This window comes from Carassius auratus, unplaced genomic scaffold, assembly GCF_003368295.1.
Source record: "Carassius auratus strain Wakin unplaced genomic scaffold, ASM336829v1 scaf_tig00024173, whole genome shotgun sequence".
Lineage (NCBI taxonomy): Eukaryota > Metazoa > Chordata > Actinopteri > Cypriniformes > Cyprinidae > Carassius > Carassius auratus.
The window spans coordinates 160,127-179,964 of record NW_020525323.1 but is presented as its reverse complement, the minus strand read 5'-3'; the positions used below and the strand labels follow the sequence as shown (position 1 = coordinate 179,964).

General features: G+C 38.3%; 1 protein-coding gene across 4 annotated transcripts in view; it reads left to right on the top strand.

The window, feature by feature from the left end:
* Positions 1-2,153: 2,153 nt before the first annotated feature.
* tnrc18 (trinucleotide repeat containing 18) overlaps positions 2,154-19,838 on the top strand; it is a 61,651-nt gene continuing 43,966 nt past the window's right edge. For all 4 annotated transcript variants that reach the window (XM_026250374.1, XM_026250373.1, XM_026250372.1 and 1 more), the window contains exons 1-3: positions 2,154-2,342; positions 3,748-4,083; positions 17,735-17,881. In XM_026250374.1, the coding sequence (XP_026106159.1) occupies positions 3,873-4,083; positions 17,735-17,881 (358 nt within the window). In that variant the 5' untranslated portion in view covers positions 2,154-2,342; positions 3,748-3,872. The remainder of the gene's footprint in view (positions 2,343-3,747; positions 4,084-17,734; positions 17,882-19,838) is intronic.

Genomic DNA, 19,838 nt, shown 5'->3' with positions numbered 1-19,838 from the left:
TCCTTAACAAACATATATTCGGTCCAGCTTATTTATGGACTGTGGCGCAGAACATTTGACCAATAATAGCAAAACACAGAACCTTTAAAATCATATAGGCTTGGCACTTGTACATGTGCATTTTCACGACACGCATGAAAACCCACCTCAACCTTCGAGACGAAGGGTCATCCCGAACAAAGGACGGACGCAAGGATCCCATATCAACAACCCATGCTGGTTTTTCTGATTTGGCTAAGGCGCACGGCTGTATGTTAACCAACATCCGAAGGACTGTCGTTATTTTATCAGAGTACAGTAAATGCTCCGCTGGCCATTAATAACACACGCATTCAGAGAGCCATGAAGCTGTAGAGCTGCACTGACACAAGCGCTTTCCCCAGCAAACCTGTGCCCGCGAATCCTTGGAGAAACCGGCCAGTCCACGAAGCACGGAGTCTTTCCCGCAATTGTTGTCATTTCAATAGAAGTTGCAGTTGAGGTATGCTCTTTAAAATCTGACAATTCACGTCGGTCTTTTCCTCCTGCGTGAGCCGTTTCTACTGCCTTCACGAGGACGCCTTGAAACCGCCTCACTGGAGAGGCGCACGACAGGGGCGGTTAGAAACCGCGTCAGCTTTCTTTTTTTTCTAATCATCTTTTTTTATTTTAGTGTGGAAAGGTCACGTGAACTGATCGATTGATAGCCTAGAGTTTGTAGCTGAAGTTCAGATGAAATCGTGATGTCATGCTTCAGCGACTGACAATGAAAGTGAAAGGGTGATTCAGAAAACTGGAAAAAATATACTTTTATATTTCTTGCTTGAGCTTGTTTCACAGGCTGTGATTTTGTCTGTTGAAAACTCCAGTTGCCAGTTTCACAGCTTTTCTGTTTTCCCTTAGGAAACAGATCACTGACCAGGGAAATATCCAATTTTTTTTTTTTTTACAAATTAACACATGAGCTAACATACTTTACACCTGGTTCATAAAATGATGAAATACATTAAGAAATAACAAGCCTTCATTTCATTCAGTCAAGTGGATTAGAGAATCTCATGTTCAACATGTTCACATTTAGACAATTTATTATAAGGACTGCCAAATGGGATTATATTTCCATGAAGAAAAAAAAAACATTTTATACTGTGCATAAAAATAGCCTATAGTAATACTATTATAAGATACCATTCCGTTTCCTAAATATAATAAATTACTTTAATATTGTAACTGAACAAAAGCCAAAGCAAAGTAATAAAATATTACCTGCAAAATATATAGTTTGAAGACAGAATGAGAAACTCTGGAGAGACAGGCCTAAGATACAATCTATTCTTGAATGTCGCTAAAATAGTCTAAATGTAGGCCTACTTTTTATTCCTTTAAAAGCTATGACTGTCAGTAAAATAAAATACTTTCGCTTATCTCAAAATTGACAAAAACTGAATAAAAGTGTAAGTATATTATATAACAAAAGATCAAGCATTAAACATACTGGGGTGGTTTCCTGAACAGGGTTTAAAACTAGTCCTAGATTAAAATAAATGTTATAGCTGTCCAAACTGGAAAAAAATATAATAAATATCTTAAAATACATCAGTGCCATTGTTAGGTCTTACAATGCACAAATAATGTTTTTTTTTCTTTGTAAAGCATGTTTGTAAAAACTACTTTAATGTCCTAAGTGAACAAAGGCCTAGTCCTGTCTTAATCTAATACCTATCCGTTAATCCGCCCCCAAAAAAACGTAACTTTGGTGGCCCCCATATACTATTTTGTCCCCCTTGCGGTCCCCGGTCTCAGCTTCAAAATCGCTTGGTCTGATCTAGAAAGCAGGCCTACAACTCCTACCTTGAGTGCTTTAGAGAGTGGACTGATGTAGTGTGTGCTCATTGAGTTATAACCAGGTCCGCATCCGTCTTTTTAATGAGTCGAGTTTGAGCGGCCTTGAAACTGCCCTCCAAAAATTCTTCGCTTGTTTTGATCATTCAAGTCTCGAAGGAAGGGGGGCTTGAAACAGTTCACCCTCCATGTTCCATAATTGCTTCTATAGAGCTGGCGAGGAGCCAAAGCGTTTACATGGAGCTGACGGACACCTCTGTAGACCAATCAGATGCTCCGTTGTGGAACGCGTCGGGTGAGACTCGCGGAGGCGGAGCTTGTTAAACAATGCTTGTTTCATTGCAGAACAGTTTACGGAGAGATAGGCTACAGTGGTTTGCGCACAGGGCCTTCCCCCTCGTATGTGCTTTCGCTCTGCGTAACTACGGATGGTTTGTAAATGGAGTCTAAGAAATTTTCCACCACACGTCTCACGGATTTTGCGAAGAAACTGGATTTTATAAACTGAGTCACCATTTCAAGTAAGACGTCGCCAGCTATTATTCCGCGATACACAGTAACATGATGTTTGTGAAGTCACTTTAAAAAAAAATAATGTTCTGTTTACGCGGTGAAAAGGCGGGGGATAGTTTGGCTTGCAGGGTTTAGTAACGCTACTTCTGTATCTGCAACTCCCTGAGCAATGTTTTCGCAACAAATTAACGTTTGGGCGGAAAAGTTTTCTTGCTGGAAATTGAAACGGGAAAGTTTGAAACGCGAATGTCGATCAGTTTGGTGTTGTTTCCATCATGAAGCATGGCTGTGTAACATGCGCGGGTCTAAACTTTAGATCCGACATTATTTTCAGTCGTGTTTTGATGCCTGTTACTTAATCTCGACATTTGCAGTAACATCCAAAACTACTAAAAGTTGCCATGTGAAAAGCCCAAGCGTTTGGACACGGCATTGTGTAAATGTTTTTGTTATAAAAATAATAACTAAAGTAATAACATTACATGTAATCATATTTTGAAAGTTAGAAGGGGAACCACCTCATCAAATCGTGGTTCTGTAACATTAACCATTTATTTTAAGCCTAATATAACGATAAGGCTGCAGTGGGAAGCTACTGTTCAGCAAGATATTACATGATTGAAACTGCGTCTGCATGCATGTAACATTAGTTGTTAGTTTAACGGGATGCTACCGCTGTAATGTACTAATCTAGATAATAAAACAGCATTATATGCGTTATGTCGTCGCCCATTTGGTGTAGATGAAGCAGATAAACCTGGTTGGTTGGTTTGCAGAGAAACGTTTCTGCACAGGTCAGTAATACAGTTCGTTAAAAGATAACCTACAAGAAGCAAGGAAAATAAAATAAAATTGTTGTACAATCAATAACAGGTTTGGACATTATACGTTCTCCAGTGGTGGTGGTTGTTTCATTCGTCCGTTTTATACCATTATTTTTTTTTACTATAGCATGCACGAGTGGACTGCTCTTGACAGTTTACATGTATATATATATATATATATATATATATATATATATATATATATATATATAGCTATATGAATACGAACAATAATATATTTGAATGAACCTACCACTTTGCGCGAGTGATAGGGCAAATCTCCACCAAAAGGCTGGATTTTCGCCCACAAACTGCAAACAGATTACGAGAGGCATTACCGTCTGTTTATCCTAAAACTGACTTTTCGCGAGTGATATTAAACGTTTTGATGTTGGTTTGCATTCTCACCGCTCGCACTTGAAAAGGTTTCTCTCTTTTTTTCCCAGTGATCTAACGTAACTTAGTTGAGATTAAAACTGCGTCATTATGTGACAGCACTGCTCGTGTTCGTCTCCGTGTGATTTTTGGATTAATTTCAGTGGTGCTCCGCGTCTATCGAGACTATTCTGCTTCTGCTTTGTTTTTGTAGGTCGGCAGAATGCCGGATAAGGACACCAATTTGCCTTGGATTCTAGGGACATTATAGCCATTAAGACTGGCTTACTCGGATTTACCCGATCGGACTGTTTCTTTGATCAAGTTGGGTCATTGTGGATGATGGATGGCCGAGACTTCGGACCCCCCAGATCTGTGCACGTACCGCCGCCCCTTCTCTCGGGGCTGCCCCTGGAGTCACACCGGCTCGGCGCGGCCGCTGCGGCCGGCAGAGTGCCACCGTCTCCCGGTCATCTGGGCGCGGGGCACCCGGCGGCTCTACACACGGGAAAATATCTCTCATCGGCTATGAACCTACATTCTCACCACAGTAAGTGCAGTTTTCTTTATTTTTCCTAATTTCAGCTAAATCATAAAAAAAAAACAACAACATGAAAACACAAGCCAATTTTTTTTTCTTACTTTTTAGTGTTTTGTAAACGATCTTGCAGTGCTGTTCAGATCTTTACATTTTATGTCGCTTGGCGCGACTTTACGGAAACGTGGGGAGGAATTAATGCTGTTTAATAGTGTTAGTAATGACTTCTGTTTAACTTTATGCGGATGGTATATGTGCGCAAATACTCCTATAAAATACCCTACATGTAATGATTCGTCTTGTACGGTTCACAAAACAGGACTCGCATTACAGATAAACACAAACACACTGGCGTTCAGAGGTAGGCTACTCGTAAACATTTATGGGAACAGTTGTTTTTAAAAGCAGTGCAGTATCAGCTCTCAAATCACCCGTACATTTCTTCTCTCCTCGCTCGCAAACAACACTAAAAGAAAAATGCTAGAAACGTGGAAAGTAATGCGTGTTGGCGCACGTTGAATTCTTCAGCTGTTTGAGTAAAACACGAGGTGTATTTTGGGCGAAAGACCTAATGTTTAAACTAGCATCCAATGAAAATCGACAATATAGATTCATGACTGAAATTGCTCCGTTTGTTTTCCATCACTCCCCCTCTCTGGCTGGGGCAAACACTACAATTATTGCTCTTTCCGAGTGAAGTATTGCCTTCCCTGTCACTCAGTTAAGTCACAGTGTCTGACCCCTGTGTTTAGAAATACTCTTTAAAAGTCTACACGGTATATTAAAGGGAAATTATGTTTGCTGAGATACTACAATTCGTTCTGTAAATGTTATGATGTTATTTAGATGCATATAGCTGGATTCATTTGTAGCATATGCTGTATGCTCATGCGATCTAGTTATATTTTTTTAGCAGGCCTAGTTGTTTTTATTAAGAAACATAGATCTGTATGTTGTGGTCATTATAAGGTTACTAATGTGTTGCACAAATTATTTTAAAGTTTGAAATATAATGAAAATGTCAATCTCAGGAACTATTCACTAATTTGTGTGGCTTATAGGCGTTGGGGCATTTTTTTTTTACTGTGCTTAATTGGATGGTGATAAAAACATTATGTATAAAAGACTGCAAAAAAGCTTTATTGTGAGGATATTGAGTTTAGAGAGAGAACTGTTGGTGTATTATGTGCTTCTACAACTAGTAGATTTGAGGCTGTAGTTACGGTCTCAGTCAATTATTGTGAAATGGTGGGTTCTGTCAGATGCAGTAATTGAAATGAATGTTGCAGCTTGTGTTGCTAAAATAACACAGTAGTTGTTGTTTATTGTAATAGTTGTTGAAAATTCTAAAACGTAAGTCTTCATTAAACGAATGACTGCCAAACAGCGTTAATGATGCGGTGTAGCATAGCTGTCTTGTGTCCTGGGGCTCGACCCAATGCAAATTATTTGTAACAAATGTAGAACAAACCACCATCTACATCAAAGTTGATCGTGACATTAATGACAACAGTGCTTGGATTGTTTGTGGAATAAAATCAGTGATTTTCTAGTGTTGTAAACTGTTAAAAAGTGATTGTGTTATATCACTGGTATATTGTTTTATATATATATATATCTTTTTATATGGTGAATAATGAAGTTCTTGAATTTTCCCTTTTCAGATAGATGTAACATTCTGCAGGTGTCAAAGAGAGCCTTTAAATCTCTAAAGAAAGGCGATTTTACTTTGTGTGTAGATCTAGCTGAGAGAGCTGTATTAGTTCTAGTGGCCTCACCCTAACCTTCAACTACCAGGACATTTTTACACAGTGTTATTTGATGATTTATACTGATAAGGTTTGGGTAGTGTAATAAATTGTCACTGCATTTGATAGCACCATACCCTTATTTGATGATTATCTTTCAAGATGATTGTTTTGTTATTATTATTGCCTAGTACTTTGAGTCATCTAGTTCTTTTAAAGAATAAAAAAATGCATTCTGTGGTGTGTGTGTGTGTGTGTGTGCATACACATCTATCTTTATCTGGCAATTTCTTGTGAACAGAAATCAGTAGAAACAAGACCTTCAAAGGGCATGTGGCGCTCTGTTTATCAGTCCACATGTGTGCTTTTATTATTTTGACCTGCCAATGTTTTTTTTTTTTTTTTTTTTTTTTTTTTTGTGGTACTAACCTACCAATCAGTGTCCTTGTAATTCTGTGAGAAATGTTTTTTTGAACATTACATAAATGCATTTATTTTAAAATGCACTCATTGCAAGTGGTCCTGACTTCTCACTGAAGTATTTGTTTGTATATAATTACTTTTTTCTCTCATATATGTTACCATGGACCACAAAACCAGTCGTAAGGGGACATTTTAATACAATTTATATTTATACACCATCTGAAAGCTGAATAAATAAGCTTTCCAATGATGTATGGTTTGTTAGGATAGGACAGTATTTGGCCGAGAGGCAATGATTTGAAAATCTGGAATCTGAGGGTGCAAAAAAAAATCTAAATACTGAGAAAATTGCCTTTAAAGTTGTTTTAAATTACGTACTTAGCAATGCATATTAAGTTTTGATATATTTACTGTAGGAAATTTAGAAAATATCTTCATGCAACATGATCTTTACTTAATATCCTAATGATCTTTGGCATAAAAGAAAAATGGATGATTTTGACCATTACAATGTATTTTTGGATTTTGGATCTTGCTAAAAATATACCCCAGCGACTTAAGACTGGTTTTGTGCTCCAGGGTCACATATGGTCTTCATGCGTAGTTGTAATGAGTGGCGGATACATCATATGTTTATGGAATGACTCATGAACATTCCATTCTTTCCAATAATAACTGTTCAATAGCCAAATTTCCTGTCTTTGAAAGAGAAAACAGATTTCTGTCTCTTGTTTTGCCGGTTCACCAGATTCTGGAATATGTTGTTTTTGTGACTGGATATATTAGTTACTGAACGGTATAGTTGTAGATTTTGGAAGAGTTAAGAGCAGCATGTAAGTGCACTGTAACTTTTGATCACCGTTCAGTACAGGGCACAATGTTGGGAAGTGAACTTTTTAAATGATATTTTCAAGCACTTTGTACATGGACATGTTGAAGTTGTAAAGGAAGGCTGCTTTTGAACCCCATTCTCAGCCCTAGATAACAAGGAGGGTGGCTTCTGGTTTGTTGGAATTAAACCAAGTCACATGGTGAGAGACTTGAGGGGCATGTGAACAAAACCTCATGCCTGGGATTTCATGTGGAGTATATGAAAATATATAATTTGAGTCTTGAATGTAGTGTGCATGGCCTTTTACATGTGAGGTGAAAAGAAAGCAATCTCAGTTCGTGCCACATGTGTGCTTCCCAACAGCTTCAGAACTGTTCTGGTTTTCACCCAGCTGTTCGTCATACTGCATTACCTGCCACTGTTTGATACTGTAAGGCTTTGTAGAATTGTCCAGAAAAAAGCTGTGGCGAGGATAGAACCGTGAACAAACTAGTGATTTAGTTCGTAATATTGTTTGTCTCTTAAACTGAAGATGTTTGAGCAAGCTAAATGAAGTGTAAGTGTGGCTCTGTTTTTGGAAAGGGGTGGGTGTACCTTTTGGAGTTTTTGCACCAGCTTGTGAAGCAAACATGTACAACATTGAACACTTGTTCCAAAAATTTCACGCATGAATCCAATTCACCAGATGGCTGTTATTCTTGGATTTCAAAGTGACAACATTCTGTCCCTTAACTTTAATGCTTTGCTTTTATGGAAAGTCTTTTACTGAGCAGTGGTTGCAGAGCATTTATATAGGAAGTGAGGTTTTTTTTCACTGGATTTATCTGTAATTTGTCTTAATGACAACCATTTTTTCTGCAATCTGACAAGGGCCCTATGCATCACACACATTGTTTATGAACTGTAAATCATTAATGTTAATTGATGGGGTTGGAATTTTGTTTTAATTTCGAATATATGGTTAAGGTTTCTGTCTGCCTTATGTAACATGGTGTAATTTTTTGTCATTTCCTTAAATGCTGTATTTAATGTTCAGTTTTGTTTTTAATCGGAGGCATGTTTTCCTTTGGAGTATAAATGGCTTTCTCAATTGAACGGTTTAGATTCTTAGAGCTTCTTACATTTACCTCATTTGTTTCACTTCTAAAGATCAGCTGATTCAAATGTGTTTTAAACACCTCTTGATATTTACAGCGCAGCACTTTAAAACAGACCTGTAAACATAGCAGAAATGAGATGAATCATCACCCAAAGGGCAGTGGATGCTGAGAGCCTAAAGAGATGGTTTGAGAAACATGAATCCAGGAGTGTTTTATAGGAACATAACCTGCCCGTCTGCTGGTCTTCACATTTAACACTGAACATCCCACTGAAAAGGAATATGCTTTTATGCATAGTACTTTGCTGCATCTCGACAACATTATTTTATATAATACAATTTATATATCAGTGTCGTTAAAGCGATGGATCTAGATGGATATACTCACCTTCTATGATGCTATAGTTTAGGGACAGTAGAATAAACATTTTTTTTTTCTGTTGCTGGGAAGAAGGATGAAGGAGAACAAGCTTACATTGTTTGTGTTCTGGCTGACATGTTCGGAGATTTTCAAAGGATATTAATCTGAAGATTATATGGCTTTCTGAACCACAGAGAATGATTCACCAAGTTCATTCTGACCTGCATTTTCTGGTCGATGGGTTTTCCTTTCTCATTGTCCTTGAGTCAGTGATTGTCTATTGTTCAGACCGAACAAGCATCCATTATTTTTTACTTCCTTGTCTTATATTAGTAATGCTCGCCTTAGTAATTGTTATAGCTTTACTAATAGGGGGATGTTAATGTTTGTTGAACATGCTGAAATGTAATGCATGAAACGTGCCTTTCTCCTCCTCAGCCCACTCGTTTAACAGGGTTCCCGTGCATCATGGGAAAATGCAAATCTTGGCTTGATACGCCTTTGAAGTGCGCTGCCTTTTGGAATGTATGATTGATTGATTTTCATATGACGCATCAGAGGATCGTGGGGTTGCAGCCCTGCTGGTGGTTTATGGGCTGTTTTTAATCGAGGACCCTGGTGTTTGGCCTCAAGATAGGAATGACTGCCTCCACGTGGTTCACTCGCCTCTAGATTTTGGGTTTTTTTTTATTGATTCCATTTGAGCACCCTCTTTTTCCTAAAACCCCAAATGGGAGCTTGGTTTTATTAGAATTTTTTAAATTTTTAAAGAACTGTCTTTCCTGTTGTTACAGCAGGTTGTGTGTATACAGAGCCGTGTCCGTTGTGTTACATTTGTCATTTCAGCTTTTTCCATTTAATAAGCTGTACATTATAGCATCGTTTTGATGGCTTCTCCAGAAATGGCTGCGCTGCCTAAATCAGGAAGGGAACAAACCCTCATTTATAACCTGAAGGCTGTTTTTAGGGTCAGAAAGCCACTTGTAAAATTGGCCTCCTTTGCCATCCAGGTGTTATCCTTTCCCGCTCTGTACACTGAGGTTTCAAGGTTAGAGGAACCTTCCTAAAAAATGCAGGGAGGGTGAAAGAGCTAAATCAGTGATTGTAGCAACGGGATGCAACGAGAGCCGAATTAATGTGTGATAGTCCTCCTCGGTGCTGTCCTGTTGTATCACGGCAGTGGGACTTACTCTGTGGTCCGCCTGCAGCGTGGGCCAGGAGCGGGCCGTAGTAGACAGTATGAAACCTGTCCCTCATTGTGATCTACTGTGACAGGCGAGGAGCTCCGCTGAAAGGGTGAATGGTAAAATGCGGGAGTCCAACCCCCTCTTGTCCTGAGTGGTATGGCGGGAGCACAGGGATTGATGGAAAGAGAGCAGGAGGGGGAGGATGTGGGTAAACGTCCTGCAGCCTTGACTTTCCTCTGAATTAAACATAAAGTGTTTAGTGTCCTGGCGCGTAGACCCCATTTGCTCATCCTACATGGGTTATGCCCTGCGCACATTTGAAATAAACTGTCCTTGCTGTTAGACATGCTCGTGTGAATGTGTTTTATGAGGAGTGCTGGGGTCCCGCTGGAGGGTGTTTGCAGCTGTGTTTTTTCCTGTTTTAAGTGTCCGGGTGATTTTGAGTTTTTTTTCTTCTTTCTTTCTGAACCTTTGATCCTTAAGTCTTCCTTCATAATGCTGCTAAAAAAAAAAAAAAAAAAAAAAACTGGGAGTGCCAGGAACTAATACAAAATTCCCTTTAGAATGATGATTCCATTGTACAGCAAGGGTGGGAAATGGAACATCCTCGATTTAACATCTGCAAGAAGTGATGGCAGTGGGGAAAAATGTTATTAAAATGTAATTTGACTGTAAGTGATTGGAAGGCTGATAAGATCAAGTTTCTGTGATGCAGAACCTCATGGCCTAGAAAAACTACAGGATGTCTGTGCTCTGTAATATGGCTGTCTTTGCTAAAGGACAAAACAGAAATAGCTAGCCGATTTTACATCACATTTATTGCTAGCTACTTTTATCACCTCGTTACTGGGATTTTTTTTTTTTTTTTACGTCTCTATACTAAGTGTCTATATGCGACCCTGGAGCACAAACCAGTCTTAAGTCGCTGGGGTATATTTGTAGCAAAAGCCAAAAAAACATTGTATGCGTCAGAATTATAGATTTTTGTTTTATGTCAAAAATCTTTGGGGCATTAAGTAAAGATCATGTTACATGAAGATATTTTGTTAATTTCCTACCTTAAATATATCAAAACTTAATTTTTGATGATTAATATGTATGGTTAAGAATTCATTTGGACAAATTTAAAAGTGATTTTCTCTTTATTTTTTTTTGACCCTCAGATTCCAGGTTTTCAAATAGTTGTATCTCTGCCAAAGATGTATAAATTCTCAATTTCTAAAAATTGACACTTAATATTGGTTTTGTGCTGTCGAATGATAAATAGCATACAAAATAAGTTTTTGTTTATATAATGTATGTGTGTGTACACACACAGTATACATTTTGAAAATGTTTTATATACTGTGTGTGTGTGTGTGTGTGTGTGTGTGTGTGTGTGTGTATATATTTTTATAAAAACATATAAAATATAAAAACATTTTTCTTAAATATTTACTTAAATACATATGTATTTATATATACATAATAGATATGCAGTACACACAATGTAAACAATCTTTTTTTTTTTTTCTAAAGAATTCTGCATTATATTACTATATATCATTTTATGGTTCAGATATGTTCACTTACATTATGTTGGCTAATTATTGTTTTTTTTTCCAGATTTTCTTCAGGTATGATTTTCAAACCTTTGGTCCAGTGATTGCTTTGCTGGGAGTTCTTTTATAATTTGGTATCTAAAAAATGATTTTATAGGCTGATAATGGCATTTTACAGTACACTGAGTCACGTGCAGTATTCATTAGTGTTCTGAGCTGAAGCTGCTGAGACTTCATGTGCACACGGGTCTGAAGGAGGGGCCAAAGGGCAGTGTCGAGGCCGGCCTGCATGAGGATGGGGTAGTTGATGCCGGGGGAAGGGCCACACAGGATAGCAGTGACCTGACCTGGGATTAGGCCGTGCCTCTGAAAAGCTAACAAAGGATGTGAAATGAAAGCCAGCACTGCAGCCCTGCTCTCATATCAGACTCCAGTTACAGTGCCTGCCACAAAGTGCTGAAGACGCTCATACTATTTTGGCTTGCCCAGCCGTGGCAAACATTTACAGAATGCACACAGTTGTACGCATTTAGTTTCCTAAATGAATACATGGATTATTGGAGGTTTTTTTTGTGGTTCATTAAATGTGCAGTTTTAGGTAAAGTAACTACTTTTACATTGAGTAATCTTGTCTTGAATTGGATTTTATTACACTAGAATTTATAGTGAAGCTGCAGTTTAAAGAAATTCCCAGTGGTCTACAATGTTTTCCTTTTACTTGTGTGGTAAATTCTACTAGTTATATTTTTATTGTTTAGATATCTATTATAGAAATTTGATCAGCTAATGTGTTAATGAGCTCTTCGCGTTTGTATTCATAATAAAAATAATTCAGAGGAACCTTTTTTTTTTCTCTCCTGAGGCGTTTGTCGTCATGTGCTAATTTGTCTGAGGAAAGATGAAAGGGTCAGGTGAAATCACAGCACCCTGTGTAATATCTGGAATGGTGGGTTCTTGAATTTGGACACAAAGCCTAATCTTCCATGCCAATGATGTACAGTGTTGTTCTTGTCTAATGAAAAGGTGATGAGCAGCTTTTCTTCAGCGCAGATATTAATGTTAGGGGCAGTACGTCACATCGCACAGCTGTTTGAAGTAGAGGTGGTAACAAAAAAGCTGCTGCATAATACAGAGCTGCTTCTGTGTTTTTATCCCATGCTGCATTCTTTATTTTCATGTTTCATTGTGGGCAAGAAATTGCTAAACTTCATCTCACGCTCACATCATTCCTTGGCTGCAAGGTCACAGCTCTGGCTCCTGGCAGCCCCTTAACATGCTACTTTTGTAACTTTAACACTTAACAGTCTTCTGTCTTGAAAGGAAGGATTGAATGTTGATGGTCACAAATGTGCTTGACCTTTCTATTGCTGGCTCATGTTTCTCCTGGTAACCAATCAGGCTTTGGGTGGAGCTCAAAGGAAAATCCTCTGACAGCAATAGAACACATACTTTATTTAGATTATAGATTCAGTTGAGTCTTTGTATATCAATTCTGTTTAAATAATAAAGAGAAGTACCTTTTGTCCTGAATCATATTTACTTCCCATGTGCTTTTATGAGTACATATTATTCTGCTCAAACTAAAGGACAAACTCTGCATGCAAAACCAAACATTCACTATTGTGTACAACAAAAGGCCATGTATAATCCTTGGTTTTTTCTCGGATAAATTGCTGCCCAGACACATTGTTTAACACAGTTGTAGGCTTGGTAGTTGAATAGGCAGTGACGCCTAAACTTGACACTTAGAAGCTCATTTATTAGACAAAGATTACCTCAGTACGTTGGATTTACCACTATAGGCAGCAATTATTTTGTCACTCTTTTCCTGTCAAAACATCTGAACAAAAGTTTCAGTTTGAGCCCTGCAGTGCGAGTGAGGTGCAGGAATTCAGTGCATTGTATAAGATCCAGGTTGACTTGTTAGAACTGCCACTGGTACGTTTTTGACATGTTTTTCTTTCTTTGCAGGTGATGCATTGAGCTGAGATAGAATCCCAAATTACTTGTTTTCCATCGCGCCATTAAAATGTGCCAAGCTTAATGGATAGGAATGCTTGCAAAAATAACTACCAAAACATCAGAAAGCGATAAAAAAATTTTTTTTTTAAATGTATGCATTCACCAAGTAAGTGTTGCTTTGCTCAACAAGGATGGGGTTTAAATCTTATTGGTAGCCTAGTAGTAAAAGTTGAACAGCTGTTTTCCACCATAATCATTAGGCTACCAGTAGGGTTAAAAGTTAAAAAGGAACTGGCACTTAAACTTTTTTTCTTTTTAACTGCAGAAACTAGCAAGGACCTTGTTAGAGCTCTGTTTTGATTTTGTGCAAAGATTTTTGCCCTTCTGTCATGTATGTGGGTATCCAAACAATAAGATTTAAATGAGTAATTCCCGGTCCAGGTTTTAAGAAGCTGTGTCCCTTAAGTTGAGGATGATATTATAAGATCTAGTGTTTAGTGTGGGTATGATTAAAAATATAGCTACTTTAGCTATTGGTTGACAAACCGATGTTTCCATTGATTGAAACAATATTGCTATTTTAGACTTTTTTTAATTGTTGCCTGTTGTTCTACTTAGTTTTAGTATTGTTTTTAAATATAGTATTGTCTGCACATTAAGAAACAAAAATGGTGAGGGGCCCTCATATAATTTTGATTTTAGGTATAAAAGAGACAGTACTTCAACTTTGTGCATTTCACCATTAAACTGTCTTTTTTTTTTTTTTTTTTTTTTTTGCATGTGCAGCGCAATGCTTTGCATACTTCTGTAATTCTGTCATGGTCTTTGCTTTAAGTGACATTAAATCCGGTTTCGCCTTGATGTGTGAATTGGTCTGCTGAGCATGCTTTACGTCTACAGCATTGTAATGTCTATCATAATGTGGTCTATTGTCGGGTGGGAGTGCTCTTTATGTTTTTTAGAGCAGGTGGTGGGCTTTGAAAGGAACCGTTAAAGAGTGGCTCTGAGTATTTTAATGGTCCCGTTTTCTTATTCTTATTAGTGTCTCTTTTCTCTAATTTACAACAGTTCTTTCTGAATTGTTTTTAAGGGCCTGGCTTAAATTCTGAGGGGAGTTGGTAGGGGAATTGTGAGAGCTCACCGCAAAGCCCGTTGGGTTGCAGATGAGTTGAGCAACATAAGCAATTAGGAAATTCCTGTGTCCTGTTCAGCTGGTCTCTGACAGTGGCCATTGGTAGCCGTTGTTTTGGAGGAGGAAAATAGTGGATACCTTCTGGAAAAACTCTCATGTTAAAGAATCAAACTATACCTGACCTACTGAACTTGTTTTTTTTCATGCATCTGAGATTGACGACTGTGAGTTATGAACTATAAAGCTGAGTGATTGGAAACAATTAACATGCCCTGCAAACTCTGGGTTCAGAGGGATTATACGGCACTGGGAAATGTTTGCAGATGGAATATGAATATTTAAGAGATAATGTGAAACAACTGACTTTGTAAATTCCCACTGAGACCTACTTGGACGTACTTCTAAAAAACGATCTTGCGGCACTGATCAGGGCAACAGTTTTTGGTTGCTGTTGTGCTGTGTTTGTCACACTGTGCTCGGAAACTGCACGCAGACACGATGCTGGCTGTGAGGTTTAGTTTTATTTATTTGACAGGAGCTGCTGCTTATGTTACAGGCCGTGGTGCAGACATCACTGTGATTCCTTTTCGAGTGGAGCATTCACCCTACAGAAATGCAGAATTTAAACTTGTTCTCAGCCAAAACATTTTGGCATTGCCAAATGTCTGGACAAAATTGTCATTCCAGCCGCACCCAAAAGTGAAGTACACAGCCATAGACAAACAATGAGAGTGAAATGGACCATATTGAGAAGCTTTAGGATATGATATGGAGCCATCACAAGATACCACTTTTTTCAAATCTTCACATTTTAGTATTGTCCTCAAGCTCTAGAATATGGAAAGGAAACACAAAGATGTTTCTGACTTTTTGAAAGAGTTGAAATCAACCTGAATGAACACCTTTGGGATGAAGCTGGAAGACCACACTCGATTTATGTTCTGCAAGATTGACCTTCCTGTCAAACATATTTTATTGGACTGTCCAGCTTTTCATGTTTGTTAAACTCTTCTATGAAGTGAACTCAATTGGAGTTATTTAGTTTAATTTTGGCAGAAAAAGTTTTAGAAATTTTTATCTAAAAAACACATTGTGTAACTTAACTTTGTTTGTTTGCTGGTTTTTATTGTATTTGTTATATTGTATTTTTTTTTTATTGTTTTTGCAATGAATGATAATAAAGTAGCCTAAGATGCTGACATGGCATTAAATAAATATACACTACTACTTGGGATGAAGATGAATGCCAGCTAGTCTGACTGCCTGATATCAGTACTTGACATTAATGTTCTTGGGTTGAATGGATCCAGATCCCATTGCAACATCAAATAGGGACTAGGCATGAGAAAATTCATTCCTTTACATCGATCCGAGAATTAAGATTTTTTTTTTTCAAATGCATTTTGTGGAGAATAAACTAAGAAGTGTTCACTAATACGTGTCTTGTTTATTTGTTCATGAGTTCAATTCTATTAATGTGTAGTTGTTATTCTTGAAGCCTCCTTCATTTAAAAGATGGCTGTTTTTGGTTCAATAAACTTCACATGGTATACAAATCTGTTATGCAAATTTAATAGACAGTCTACCAAACATCTGTTCATTTCTGTTACTTTGCAGACTTCATATTACCCATTTTCTATTGGATCAATAATAAATGAAGACTTCAGATGCAAAAACCTCTAAGTACATCTGAAGTATTTTTATAAGGCTCCTATGAAAATAACATTGGACATTTTTAAAAACAAGGCATTCAATAACTCACTTATAACCTTTTTTTGTTGTTTTTTTTTTACAATTATTTAAAAAAAGATCAGTTCTTGAGACTTCTCAAGAAACTCTCCAGTTGCAGTACTCAGCATATTTCAGGAAATAATTATGAATAATTCCTAAACCATTTCTGGCTGAATTGTGACCTAGTTTCATATTTGCCCAACTCAATATAAAAGCTTGTTATTTTGAAATAAGATACTTGATGAACAAGTATCATTTTCACAAAGTTGTTTTGGCATAGTGGTTAAAGAGTAATCCTAAAGGTTCTACATTCAATCCACATAAGGAGTGAACCGTTAACGGGACAGTTAAGGAGTTACCCAATAACCATTGCACTCCTGAGATGAGGATGACCCTGCGGTAAAAATGTAATTTGTCCATTCTCATCAATAAATGTCTTTTATTGCAAACACTTTAGATTCTGGTGTTCATCTTGCATACTGCAGAATAACCTACCAAGTCTACCAAGTATGGATCTCCTCATGCTCTGCTTTCTGCTCTCCTCCATTTGCACCCACTCCAGAGGTCTAATCTCTCCTGTGGTTAATGTTTAGATGTAGTCCAAAGGGTTCACATCTGCTGTTAGCGATGTGCAATACAATGGCCCAACGGTTCATCAGCAGAGCAAGACTGCTTCCCTCCTAGGTTAATCGCATGCTAACCTCTACTACAAAAGGCCCATGTTGCTGTTGATGCCTTGTTGTTCCTCCTCCTCTTGTCATGTTAATGCACTATTTACACATGCAAAAAATGGACCCATTGTGCCAAGGTGTCTGCAGCACAGGAGGAAGTGCTGTGTGTGTGTGTATCTGTAAAAGTGTGTCTGAATCCATCTCTGGTTTGAGTAATAAGTGTGAAGTGCTCCTCCCATGCTGAATTGAGGAAAGGCATGTGGGAACGAAAAGCAGTCGTATCAGAGGAATTGGGGGGAAGGGCTCATTAATTTCCATGCTGTCCCTGTTGTTTAAACGTCATGCTTGAAAAGATAGTGTGGCGTATAGATGGACCTTTGTTGATTTAAGCATGTATCCGTTCCCGTGGAATTTCAGTGACCTGTCCAAAGTCGTTACAGTCAACATTTGTAAACGTTTCTGCAGATTCTATCGCTGTTGTTTTTATCAGTTTGACTTTGAAAGCTCAAAGGAGGCAGCGGACCGAATACCAATACACGTCTCTGTGTCGTCTCTCGCTCCGATGTCAAAGCTGGCAAAATGAAAACATGCTTTTATTTAGACATTCCCCCTTTTTGAAGCTGCACATCTGGTGGCTATTGTAATGACAGTTAACATAACATTTAGGATGAGTAATAATTATTCATGACATTTGTTTACAAGCAAAAGCAATTCGTGTTTGTGGTCTTTCTGTGCCTCTTAGTAAACATTCTTCTTTTGAAGGGAATTTAAAGGCCATCCGGCAATAGAAACAGGTTTGCGGTTCCTGAATTTCAAAAGAAAACCGCAGAGCTCCACAGACTAATCATTCCACTTTTGCCAAGGCTATTCTTCTGAGTGGAATGTCATCATATCAAATGACAGCGCTTATGGACTTTTTGCAGTCTCGTTTTATTCTGTCACTTCATAAGCAAACGTTCGATCTTGTCTTTTGCAGGTGATGCCTTCCCAGGTGCCTCAAGCCCATTCCTCGGCGGGTACGTTAGCGCCTCCAGTGCTCACGGGTCGTCGGATCCGGCCTTCCGAGCCCCAAACCCAGCCAGCCTGCAAATGGCCCAGTTCTGGACCTCTCACCCTCATGAAGGTAAGAACCACAGCCTTTCTATCTGTCCTGCAAGAAATGGGGAGAAACATAGCAGCATGTCAGCCCTTAAAACGAGGCGAGAGCTGCATTTGCACGAGGCAGCCTGAACGTATTGGGTTTAACGATTAGGTTTGTTGGCAGATCAGTAAACTCAGACAAAGGCTATAGTCAGAGGTCTGGGTGACAGGCAGGACCGCATGGATGCGCTAATGGAAAAAAAACACTGTCTACTATATGACCCACAGGGTCTTTTAGGCAGCCTTATATTTGAAGTTAATGGAAATCGACTTGGTATTGGAAGTACAAGCATGTGCTGTGGACTGTGCTTGAGGAGATAAAGGTGCAGTATTGTTTTTGGAAAGGGAGTGTGTGTGTGTGTGTGGCTGGTTAAGGCTGTCGGACAGTGATGTGTAATATGCAGTCATGTCTGATGTCTTCGATGGATTACCCGCTCTCTCTTTTGAAGTCAATAAAGTAGATTTGTGTGAATGGTGTGCAACGACTGTAGAAAAGACAATAAAAAATCAATTTCGTCCCTGCAATCCTAATGTACATTTGACAGCCGCTCTGCTGAAACGTAATTGTAACCAATTCCTTTCTTGAAATGGCTTGTGTTGGTTAATAGTCAATATCTAATATCTAAGAGATTCGACAGAGCTTAAGATATATTAGTACTACAGCTATGGCTCTTTGTATAACAGTGCTGTTTATATTATATTGCAGCGGTTCTCAATTCCAGTCCTCACGACCCCCTGTTCTGCACATTTTTTTATGTCTCTCTTATCACTTCAGACATTTGTTCTATTCAAATGTAAGTGTCCTGTGAAGTGGACATCACAGGATATTTCGCCATGATTCCATGCAAATGTATATGTTCCATTTAAAGTGCATTGAAGTGTGCCAGATGTGAATTTTAATTGTATTTATTTACAGACGTATATGAAATCTGCAAATGAATGTTCCGAAGTGAAGTAAACTTCACAACAGATATTCCCTGCTCAGGGAGTAGGGAGCAATGAACTCTGTAGAGTTAATTTCGTCAGACGAGACGAGACTAAATATTTTTCAGTGACCTTTTTTTATTTTCATGACTAAGACGAGACGATGACAAGACTGCACTACGTTTTCCACACGTTTTTGGGTGTGACATGTGAACGGCCCCTTACAGGTCTCATACTCCTGTTGCTGCCAACACGAAACTGCTGAACACACAACACCCGAAGCTTACACGAGTGACAATGACATGCTAAACCAGACACATTTAACATTTGCATTCAACAAAAATCTTTCAACAAATGTGTTTGGTCAGGTAATTGACATTTAACCAATGTTAGAGATATGTGAAACTTTTTTTACTGAAATGTTTATCAGTAATAATGTGAGACTAGACTAAAATAAAAATAATTTTAGTCGACTAAAACTTGCCTAAGATACCTTGAGTTTTCTTTTGACTAAAACTAGACTAAAATGACGAGACTTTTAGTCGACTAAAACTTGACTAACAAAAAAAGATATGTGAATGACCAAATATGACTAAAACTAACGAGGACATTTGGTACAAGACTAAGACTAAATTAAAACTGTGTGACGAAATTAACACTAGAACACTGTGTAGGGACCATGTCAATGGTAACACATTTCATGCATGAACTCACTTCTAATGAGCTGATTATCTGAATCAGGTGTGTTAACTTAAGCCCCTTTCACACTGCACGTCGGACCCGCAATATTTCCGAAACATTGCCCGGTCGCCTTCTGTGTGAAAGCAACCACGTACCGGAATTGATTAACGAATTGAACCCGGGTCGGGGACCTAGTAACATTGGGGGATTCGACCCGGGACGAGCGCTGTGTGAACAAAAGCCAGATCTAATTCCGTGTCGAATTGATGACACGCGTTATCGCGCAACTCTTTTACTGGCTGTTTTGAAGGAAGATCAACATTCGCGACGAAAAC